The following is a 12,311-nucleotide window of genomic DNA, read 5'->3' as shown; positions in this document are numbered from 1 at the left end:
TCTGCCCCAAAATGTATATAAAAAGGGAATAATGAAACTCACGCATATAAATATTGTAAAACAATTGATAAAGCATTTTGCATGTATTCTCTGCCCCAAAATGTATATAAAAAGGGAATAATGAAACTCACCTAATGTATTTTGTAGTAAAAATACATATAACGAAATTGATCAACTGACTAATGCAGGGTTGGCCTCGGATTCACGAACCTATATTATTCATATATATATTAAAACATATATTCATGGAATCACATAATTTCATTTATTATTGTATTTTATTTATATATATATATATTTTACAGTTATATAAGATTTATACTAGATTTTATTTTAAAAAAAATGTATACTTCGTGTTATATCTTAAATTATATGTTTTATGTATTTATCTTGTATGTGTATTTAAAGTGATTAATTTAGTTATACTAATATCTATATATACTTAAGATTATATATATATATAAAAAATATCTATTCTGTTGTAGGTAAGTTTTTATATAGGTATTGTTAATATGCTTTATATATAGTTATATAGAATATTAATATAGTTGTAGTGTACGTATTAAGTATGTTTTATGTACAAAAATATTTATTTGTTTAAAAATGATAGTTTTGATATTAATGAATTACTAATAATAATAATGATAACTTTATAAAAGAAATGATATTATTAATAATAATAATGATATTGTTATTTCTAATAATCATAATACTAATAATGATAATGTTACGATAGTACTTATAACAATGATACTAATAATAATGATTTTATAAATTTTAAATGTGTTACTATACTAATAGAAATGATACTAATAGTTAACACAATAATAATAACATAGATGATAATAATAATAATAATAATAATAATAATAATAATAATAATAATAATAATAATAATAATAATAATAATAATAATAATAATAATAATAATAATAATAATAATAATAATAATAATAATAATAATAATAACAAAAATAATAATAACAAAAATGTTAAAGACTACCTTAATGTGCCAGCTCCTAAACAAATAATAAACTGACAGGGCCGGGACTCGAACCCCTGACCTCTCATTTCACGCAAACATACTTAACCGCTAGTCTGTCTCTGATTATCTGTTATAGCTTGAACCCATTTTATTTTAATTCCATCTTCCTATCTGACTTCTCCCTTCTTCTTCAACAAGACAATCGACTCACACAGTTTTAATTTCAAGAACATTTATAAACTCGATCCTAGGATTTGATGTCCATCATAAAAGCCATTACATGTGGTTAATCGAAATAAAAAAAAATAAATAACTAACAGAACCAAAATTTGCTGTTCGTCGAAGGTTAAAAAAAATATGATTTCGAATTCCAGATTGTTTTGAATGATAAGTGCTACATGAAAAAGGTTATAAATCATACGCTGAAACTTCTGAGATCATTAATTGGGTTTGAATCTCTACTGATAACCTTAATTTGATCGAAGAACATATTTTGACTTTTCTTGACATAAACTTTGACTCAAGAATTAACACCCAATATGAAGAATTACGACTTGAAATATTACAGAAAGATCAACCATATGAATCCTAACATAACTGCTATTTTAGATTTTGTAAATTCGCTTGAATTCAATTTTTCACCAAAAAGCTAAATATACAGGGTTTGTCGAGCTGTTTATAAAAAGGAAGAAAAAAAACTTTAACAGATATACCAACACACAGACTGTTGTAAATTGATATTGAGGGTAGATATTTGATTTAGTTGTTGTTAATGTGAGAATAATCATTTTGTTTATATATGGGAAAGGATCGACAGGCTTGTTCATCGGGTACAAAGAAAAGAAATAAAAAAAAATAAAGATGATAACAACTTTCCACTAACTTTGTTTTGAGCTGTTGATGGAATTGGGTGTTTAACAATATCTAAGGCAGTAGACAAAATTCAGTACTATCGACTACATCATGAAACAGAAAGGGTGTCGGTTTGTTATTTGTAGTGTATATATATATCTTTATATATTTATAATTATGTTTACTTATGAATATCAATTATTTATATATTTATTACATTAGATTCTATAATATTAACTAATAATATGAGTTTATAAATAAAAACTGTTAATAGTATTTATTTATTTATTATAAGAATACTAGTAATATTAATAGTAGAATTTATAATACTAATAACATCTTTATCAAAATTATAATAATATTAATAAGAATCCAAGTAGTTATAAAAATAATAATAATAATAATAATAATAATGTTGTTAATGATAACCATATTAAATTGATTATTTTTTTATTATATTATTGTTGATAACTATAATAATAGTAATGATGATGATAGTAATATTATTCATGTTACTAATAATATTATGAATTACCATAATATTAGTAATAGTAATATAACAATTTATATCTATATCTACTTTCTTAATAATATTAACAATACAAATATAGATGTTAATGTTGAAAGTAATAATATTATAATATTATAACAATTATGGTTTACTTATAATTACATCTATTATATTAGATATTAACATTACATGCTAGTAATTACTATATGATATATATAATAATAATAGTAATAATAATAATAACAGTAGTTCTTAATGACAATACTTAATAATTATAATTCTTAATTCAAATGATTAGATTTTGTTATTTTCAATTATTATTTAATTATTTCTAAATACGTATACACCTCTACATATTTATTTAAAATAATTGTTCGTGAATCGTCGGGGATAGTCAAGGTCAAATGCATTCATGAAAAATAGTTTCAACGTTTTTAAGACTCGGTTTAATGGTCTTTGCTTATCGTGTCGGAATCATAAAAAAATTTAAGTTTAAATTTGGTCGAAATTTTCCGGGTCGTCACACATATAGAGGTCAAATACCTCGCAATGAAATCGATGAATGACGTGTTCGTCCATATGGATTTGGAGCGATCGTCACAGTTGGTATCAGAGCGTTGGTCCTAGTGAACCAGGTCTTGCATGAGTGTGTCTAACTGATAGTTGTTAGGATGCATCAGTAAGTCTGGACTTCGACCGTGTCTGCATGTTAAAAGTTTTGCTTATCATTTCTTGTCGGAAATTACATGCTTATCATTCTTAAGTCTAGACAAGTTTTACTACATTGATTGCATGAATAGTGTATAGACAAAATTTATATCTTAGCGTATCTGTTACTGTAAACTTTTCCTGACATCTTCCGAAAATTTCTCCGTGATTTATGGAATTTGGTATTATATATACATATGTAAATTATGTATTGAAGAATACCAAACTAAACTCTATAATCTAATTCATATCAAAAATCATCTCCCTAATTATACAAGATGGATCCCGTATCTAGTTCAAATTCCTTAAACTCTGACTTCCATTTCGATATGGATATTCACCTGAATTCCGAAGACAGTGTAACCGGAATGGATCAACCAATTAGCCATCATCTATTCTGGATGAATTGGGGATAGGTTCGTAGCCTACTTAATTATTGGAGACAAGAAGAAGGCGATCTCTTCCATCCACCACATTGCCCTCTTGGCGAAGAACCTGAAGCACTTACCGGCGAACCTGTTCGTAATACCATTTTCTCTCTCATCTCCAGAATATCTCGTCATGATCATATACTCTCTCAAATTCTGGATCTTATTTATCCGCTCGTCCAAACCGCCAATCATCCCGGTGTAGTAGAAGAAGTCAACGAGCTTCACGCTCGGGTAGTGGCTTTGAAGAATATGGTGCAAAGGTTACAAGCACCAGCAGCATCACCGGAATCAACAGTACCACCGACAACAACACCAACAGTACCATTACCACCACCAATAACATCCGCATCGCAAACCTCAACTTCACAATCTGTCCCACGAGCATCAACGTCATACGCACCGTAGTTACCAAGAATTCAAATTCGTTTTGAAGAACAATTTGACTCAATTTGTTGACTTTTAAATTCAAAAACTTTGACTCAAGAATTCGAATTCGTTTTGAAGAATTGAGAGATGATATTTTTGCAGATAGTTTGAGTGAACGATTCCTAACAACACTTCATTATTACATTTTAAAATTGGATTCAATTTCGGGTTTTTTTGAAAAATAAACCAATAACAGAGGTTAACGAGCTTTTTGTTTAAAATTTTGGTTTGATTCGAATTGCATCCGAGGATTGGATTATATAGGGTAATTGAGTGATTGATGCTGTAATAAAAAATTGATCAAAGTGGTTTTGTAGTGGAGACTGTGGTCGACTAAAGTATATCATGAGCAAGCAGAAAAACAGAAAGAAATATAAAAAAAATAAAAGATGATTGATTTAAATAAAAAAAAATGGGTGTCGACTCAGTTCATGATCAGAAAGCAGAAGAAAATTAAAAAAAATTAAAAAGCTGAATACCTAATTTAGGTTTCGATCATTTTCATCATTTTTTATAAATAATAATTTAATAATAATAATACTAATTAATAATAATTAGATTAATAATAATAATAAATATAATTAATAATGAGAATAATATGATACTTAGTAATAATATTAGTAATAATAATACTACTAATAATAATAATAATAATATAAATTATGTTAATGATATAAATAATCATATTAATCATAATAATAATAAATGATAAATGATAATAATAATAATTTTGATAATAATAATATTAATAATAATGACAATACTGATAATGATAATTGTCAACAATGATAACAATAATACTAGTAATAATAATAATATAATAAATTGTGTTAATAATAATGATATTTAAAATAATCTTATCACTTTTAGTAAAAGTGATAATACTAATAATATTAATAATAATAATAAAAATGATATTTCATTATTTTAATATTAATGTTAAGTATTAATACTAATACTAATAATATATTAGTAATTATATTAATGATAATGATAATTATTAATAATATTAAACGTGTTTAACGTTGGCCAGCGTTAGCTGGGCAACGGTGCACTTTTGATCCGTTGTTATTTTTTTTCTTCTTTTTTTCTTTTCTTTTTACTTCTTTTACTCCTTATTATTTGAACTTGCAGGTTTAATGGAGGAGTTTTGTAGGTTTAATGGTGGAGAAGAGAAGAAGTAGATGAAAAGAAGAAGAAGCAGATGAAAAGAACTTGGGCTAAATTAGTGGGCTTACATTTATTTTTATAGTTGGGCTAAATTCTTTTTAAATATTTATAATTTATAATTATAAATATTACTAACTAAAAGTATTATTTATTTTTATAGTTTATAATTAATAATAATATTAAATAAATAATAGATAAAAGTATAAAAAATTAAGTTAAATAATATTATTAAAAGTATTAAAAAAATAATTAAATAATGATTTAACACTGAAATTTAACACTGAACCATTTCCCCTGTTTTGACCGTTAAATCCAGTGTTAAATTTAACACTGAGATTTAACACCGAACGACTCCCTGTGCTCTTAATATGCTTTAAAGTGTTATAAAACATGTTTTTTTGGTATAATATTATATTCTTCCAATCGCCCTTAAAACATAATAGATGATCTAAAAAGGATGAAATCATTTTGGTAGACTAAATTAACAAAAACCACTAAGGGGCTGTTTGGTTCGTTGGTTTTCATTGGATTTCATGGGATTTGGAAATGAAATACATTGAAATCCCATGTTTGGTTGACAAAAAAATAGAGGGATTTAAATTACCGGGAGATATTAAAATCCTTTTGCTTTGGGATTCTAAATGCTTTGTAAAGTCAAGGGATTTTAAGGGATTTTTAATAATATGAAACACGGAGTTTTCAACTGGCTCATTTAGACAAAAATACCCTTCACTTTTATAAAGGCACAATAGCTCATCTTTCTCATTTGCACAAAACCTAACCCAGCCGCTGTTATATCTCTATGTAATTGCTGATTTTTTCTTCGATTGCAGGTAAGTATTCGACATATATTTTGTTATACATCATTTGTTTACTTCAATTTGTTGTCAATTTTATAAATAATATACTATATAACCTACTTCAATTGTAGATTAAAAGTCATAGTTAATTTCATGTACAATTAATGATGTCTTTTTCATTGATTATGGGTATGTATTACTCCCTGTTTACATATTTCTGATTTCATCTTGATTATTTAATTTTGATTATACTACTTTTAGCTAATGTTTGGATTAGGTATGCCAAACATGTGCATTTTGTTCTATGAAATTTATTGATAAATTATGCATAACGTAAATGTCTAACTTAGTTTTTTTTACGCTGTCATCTTACTCGCAAACTAAAATAAGTTATGACAACCAAAAATAGAGGTTATCGCGGGTGGTCACCAATTGAAGAAACAAAGCTTGTTGAGATTCTAGTAAATATGGTTAATAGTGGTCGATTTAAAGCCGATAATGGCTTTAAATCGGGATACTTACAACATCTTGAAGAAAAGTTAAAAGAAACATTTCCGGACTCGGGTTTGTTGGGTAAACCCCACATTGAATCAAAGGTAAGGACTATGAAGCGTGATTGGCAAGTTGTTCATGACATGTTTAGTGGTTCTAACACAAGCGGGTTTGGTTGGTTTGATGATACAAAACTTTTGAGTGCTACTTCTGAAGTTTGGGATGCGTACATCAAGGTAAATGCTATATACTTATGGAGTATATGATTAGGTATTGCATGGTTTAATGTTAGATAAATTATTCTTGCATTTAACAAAATTATTTTGGCATTGAATAGCATCATAAAGAAGCGGCTAAATGGAGAAACAAACCATTTCCTCACTATAATGAATTGTGTACTGTTTTTGGAAAAGATCGGGCTCGCGGGAGTGGAAGTAGATCATTTGGTGACATCGATGAGGAGACGAATATAGGAGTGCAAGATTCCGATGAAGATGTTCAAGTCGAAGAAAATACAAATACTCCAACTAATGAAAATGTTCAAGTCGAAGGAAATACAAATTCTCCAACTAATGAAAATGTTCAAGTCGAAGGAAATACTAATATTCAAGCTAAAAATGTTTCAAGTGTTCGTAGCAAGAAAAGAAAAAGAAAAGATCAAACTGATCCTTTTGTTGATGGATTGCATGAAGTAGTTAATGTACTTGGTAACACTATAAGCGAAGCGGCTAGCACAATGAGTCGAGACATTGACTTTCAAGTGGATTTAAAAATGAAAAGGGCCAAAATCACTACTGATATTTTCAAAATGTCATCACTTACTCAAGAAGAAAAGTACCAGGTAATGGGAAAGATTAGAAGTGATTCCGATAATGTTGAAGCCTACTGGGATTTGGATGAAGAAAATAGAGAGGGTTGGGTGAAGTATATGTTGAAAGAGTAGTTGGGTTACATGTGGTACGTTTTAACTATATTATGAAACTTTCATGGATTAGTTTTTTGATGCTGTGAATGTTTAGCTAGCCTTTTGGTTTGTGATTATTAGCAAACAAATATTATGAAAGTTGTTTTGTGTAAGGAATGTAAATTACATCAACACTGATGTAAATCTGGTTTGACTATTTAGTAATTAGAAAGCTCCAGTTCTATTTTGATGTCATGGCAGCTCATTTGTGTTTATTGTTTTAGCATCAAAATATATGGTCATAATTCTATCGTTATGTATTGATAAGTAATTGTGGCATATATATATTTTATCAACAAAGGGTAGTTTTGTCAATTAATCAGAAATCCTTTCTAAACTTTTAACAAAAAAATGTGAACCAAACATGTTATGGGATTTAAAATTCCAGGATTTTAAATCCTTCAGGATTTCAAATCCCTTGGGTTTCAAACACTGGGATTTCAAAACCTCGAACCAAACGGCCCCTAAAGACTACAATTTTTATTACGCGGCTAAAGCAGTATGCAAAGCGGATAACTGGCTTTCCAAATAAAAATAAAAAAAATAAAAAAAATAAAAAAAATAAAAAAATAAAAAAAACAAAGCAGATAACTGAAAAAAAAAAAAATCAATGCTGATAATTGAACAAACACACGTGAACGACAGGATTCGAACCTGTGCGGGCAAAGCCCACATGATTTCTAGTCATGCCCGATAACCACTCCGGCACGTCCACTTTGATGAGCTGAGATGCTTACAGTACTTATATAAAAACTGTTTCAAAATAATCAATTTTTGATGAAACAGCCCTTGCAACATTTATAGCTATCTTACAAAATTTTTTTTATTTTTTTTTTTTTGCGAAAAAATTGAATTGTATTGAAAGAAGATATCTTCATTAAACCAATGAAGAGTATCAAACAACAAAAGATACAATAACAGAGACTAGCTCGGTCATGAACGAAAGTTACAAGGAAGCAAAAAGAGGCTCTATAAGCCTATAAGCCTAACATGTAAGGGTTACAAGAAAGCAAAAATACTAATCGAACCCGAAATGACCCATTGAATAATCCACCACCAAAATATAACCGAATACGAGTAACTTGGATCCGCGACCCACATCACTGAATACGCTATATTATCAGAAATAATGAAAGCTGCCAAAATTTATTTGACTCCACAAATTTGCTTGTATCAAAAGAAGACAGTGGTTGCATGAGATGTAGATCCCAACCTATATGGGTTGATTCGACATCAGAGGGAGACCGAAACATTTTAACAGCGGTACATTGAATGTAACAAGTAAGCTGTACATAGTAGCCTTTTTCGTGTAGTTTTGCTTGTAGGCTAGCTTGCTTTTCGGTTTTTTTTCGGTTGTTCTTCTCGTTGTACTTCTTCGTGTTTATAATTTATTGTTTGCTTTTCAGAAAGAAAAAAAAAAAGTAAGAAATAAGGTTAGATAGTCGTCATTTAGGATATGAAAGTCATCTTCTTATGGGGCCTTAAACCGTTTCGGTGTATCAATCAATGGATGTTGAAATCAGGGTTCCTAAACCTGTGTGAAAATAAAAGGAGTAGCTTTTGTAATTGGCAGAAATTAACGTCTATACGGAGTAAATCTTATCCTATAGTTAAATGGCTAAAGATTAAGCAATAATACCATCTTGTTTTACCAAGAGCGAAGCTATTGTTCTTTTCGTTTTCTTAGAACATATACACTCAACTTTCATACATAGTGTAGTAGTTGTGAACGCCTAGATTGTCACTTTTTCTCCCAACCAGAAAATAAAAGCAAGTATTATGGGGGTGTTGAGGTCGGGATTTCGATTCCCACGTCTTAAAAAGTCCCCGTGTGAGGTTTTACCGATCCGTATTCAGGAACTCTGCCCGATTCACATGTCCGTATGAATTTTGATGGATCTTGTCTCTGTTATGCGGTTTGGGTTTTCACCCAAAAGCGCGTGCGTGCGTTAAAAATGATCGAATGGGTGTAACTAAAACAAACCTAGTAATAAACTCCTAAATGAAACTTTTTAATACACGACTATCAGTCTATCAGCAATAACACTTGAAATCAACATGATTCACCTTAGTTGAGGCTGAATACAAAAGTTTTGAATAAGCTGAATTAGCCAAACTAGGTGGCAGGTAAAAACATATTTTGGTTAAGACAAATTATGGTAATTTACCAGTCAATACAATTGGATGATGAGAACGAGAACAATTTTTATTTCTTTTCTTAAAAAAAAAAAAACAAAAAAAAAAAAACAGTAGATAGAAAATGAGTTAGCGACTTAGCGTCAAGATTTGACCTAAAACGATTGATTCATGCACAAATGGGTTAAAACTGAAATAACTCGTAGATTATGGGCTTAAGAAAAGCTATAAAGTAATAACCAAAGGACGAAAACAGCCCTTCAAATAAATTAGATTTGTTTCCTCTTTTTTTGAGGAAAAAACGAAAACTTTATAGCAAAAACTTTATGTCAGGAAGAGACAAAGTAAAACAAGATACAAAAAGAGAAAACGGTCGGGGCTCAAAAGTAGTAAACTAACGACTAACGACGTAACCCGAACTAAAGCTAACTAAACTCGAGCCTTGCCATGAAACAAACAATCAACACGACATACAAACACAAGATAATGAAATAAACGAAGATACAAACAAAATAATGACAGACATCTACTAACTAACACTGTGTTTCTTGAAAACACTTTAAAATGGAACATAAAACTTGGCTGTCACATAAAGCTAAAAGTCATTGTATTTCTTGGTTTAAAATGCAAGCAGAAAATAACTCAATACAGTAAAGATAAAGATAGTTTGTTATAGGAAAAGAAAGATCAAAGCCTCTAATGGTAATCACATCCATAAAAGCCCATCACACCGATTTTCCATACTTGCTCGTTTAGATCAGAAGCTTCTCAATTGCATCCTGAAAACGATATAAATTTACTTCAGATTCTACCCATATAAACTAAGCCCAGAACAACAAACAATTATGAAAAAATCAGAGCAAGGTAAACAGTAAACACACCTTTAGCTGTTGTATCTGAGTCTTCAATTGACTGCCTTCGTTACTGGTCACTGAACATGCAATAACGGGCCTAGTGACTCCACATGCTCGTCCAAGTGCTTGTTTCGATGGCACAAAAACATAGGGTACATTCTGCCAATTTACATAAAAGATTCAATAACTTTACAATTTGTTATAGATACATAACGACAAGATTACACATTTGATGACATCTATATCTACAACCAATTTGTATAATTGACAGACACACACGTGACAAGTGAACGTTCAATTAATGATAGCAACTTGCTTGCTACACATATGCAAGAACAAAACAAGCCTATAATAAACAGATCACAATATTACACATTAAGACCGACTTGTATAAAGCATCTTCAAGTAATTAAATTAAAATAAATGAAGGATGATTTAAAAAACACAATCTTAATTTAAGATGATCCAAATTTATTCACCGCTACAAATAATGCTAGAAAGTCAGATAATTGACCTGTTAAAAATAATAAGAAATAATTTAAATACCTTATCTTCAGCAAGGAGGGGAAGATGAAGAATAATTTCAAGAGGCTCAGCATCAGCTGCCATCACGACAAACTCAGATATACCCCTGTTTAGGGTCTTCGTAGCTGTAAAATATTATGTAAAATAAAATAACAATACTTAATACTTTCGTATATTTAAGGAAAAACAACATATAATCAAAAGGCCAACTTTAAACTATCAATCAAATGTAACAAAATTTGAGGGACTAATACTCATTCATCTATTCTGATACACTTCGACTAAAATTTGTACCGAAAATGTATCAAACAGATAAGGTGCATCTTATTTTACCCTAAGAAATGTATCCTACCAAACCATATTGTTTAACTAACTTACAAATCCCAAATCAAATAGGGATATCCATAAACCTGTATTCTTATATAAGTAATGCGCATTAGATTAATATTAAACCAATTATCACTAAAACTCATCCAAAACTGCATAATGAAACAGCTAAATAAAACAAGGGTCTGTAAAGGGTCTAAAAGAAGATTGAAGATAGTATGATACCTTCATTGGCACCCTTTTTAAGCTGCTTGTAATTAGCAGCTTGTTGAACAAGATCCAGTATTGTAATAGTAAGTTGAGCATCTGCAAGTGGGTATGCTTTTGGATTCACAGCTTCACCAGTCTACAACCATTAAAAAAAATACAAAATATATGATACAGATATAGATATAGATAGATATAATAGAGATAATAGGGAGTCATAATAAAAGGGGAAAGAAAAAGGTACCATCTTAACGGCGGATTGAAGACTGTGTGTGTGAGTTTTGTGAAGTAGAGGGGAGGCTAGGGTTTTACCTTGTTGTAATATAAGAACAAAACTGAAAATTGATGTCGAGGGTTTAAAGAGGATGCCGCTAGCCCTTGGCTGCTATGGGCTTTTTGGTAATGTCGCACGCCAACTTGCTGATTATGATATAACGGCGTCGTTTCTGTATCTTATACTCCATCTTACACTCGTAAAAATCAACTACTACGTACTTGTTTTATCTTCTCAATTTTTTTTGTTACAAAACCCTTTATCTTTAACCAAAAAAAAATAATAATAATAATAATTTCTCTACATCAACACAAAACTTTGATTCCTTTAACTAATCTCTTCACATTAAACATTTTACCTCAAACTTTGACCCATCTATTTAAATTATTATTATTTAAATACAATAAATAAATTAAAATAACAGTTTCTTATAAATAAAAAAAATGTGAAATATAATATTAAATAAAAATACGACTAATAGATAAAAATACGATTACATAAATTTAAAATATATTTATATTAAATAAATAACAATTACATAAATTAAAAATACGATTACATTCCTAAAATACGATTACATAAATACGAGTACATGAACTCCTAAAATATTAAATGTCACATCAACTAATAACAAAAACATTAAATTACT

General features: G+C 29.2%; 2 protein-coding genes and 1 non-coding gene across 3 annotated transcripts; 1 reads left to right on the top strand and 2 right to left on the bottom strand.

Annotated features, from left to right (window-relative positions):
* The first annotated feature begins 6,275 nt into the window (after positions 1–6,275).
* Positions 6,276–7,318, top strand: LOC139871436 (uncharacterized protein At2g29880-like). Its single transcript, XM_071859151.1, has 2 exons — positions 6,276–6,611; positions 6,713–7,318. Exons 1-2 carry the CDS (start codon positions 6,276–6,278, stop codon positions 7,316–7,318), a joined length of 942 nt encoding a protein of 313 aa, XP_071715252.1.
* Positions 7,319–7,972: 654 nt separating this feature from the next.
* On the bottom strand, positions 7,973–8,054 carry TRNAS-AGA (transfer RNA serine (anticodon AGA)). Its single transcript has one exon. It is a non-coding gene; the product is annotated as a tRNA-Ser (tRNA).
* A 1,892-nt stretch (positions 8,055–9,946) lies between these two features.
* On the bottom strand, positions 9,947–11,747 carry LOC139872765 (uncharacterized). The gene is made up of 5 exons (XM_071860688.1): positions 11,633–11,747; positions 11,407–11,527; positions 10,876–10,979; positions 10,357–10,488; positions 9,947–10,254 (listed from the first exon to the last, which is right to left on the bottom strand). The coding sequence occupies exons 1-5, from the start codon at positions 11,633–11,635 to the stop codon at positions 10,228–10,230; spliced, it is 387 nt and encodes a 128-aa protein (XP_071716789.1). The 5' UTR covers positions 11,636–11,747; the 3' UTR covers positions 9,947–10,227.
* Positions 11,748–12,311: the final 564 nt, after the last annotated feature.

The sequence above is a fragment of the Rutidosis leptorrhynchoides genome, chromosome 10 (assembly GCF_046630445.1).
Source record: "Rutidosis leptorrhynchoides isolate AG116_Rl617_1_P2 chromosome 10, CSIRO_AGI_Rlap_v1, whole genome shotgun sequence".
Lineage (NCBI taxonomy): Eukaryota > Viridiplantae > Streptophyta > Magnoliopsida > Asterales > Asteraceae > Rutidosis > Rutidosis leptorrhynchoides.
Note: the sequence above shows the minus strand (reverse complement) of the source record. Positions and strands in the feature narration are given on the sequence as shown.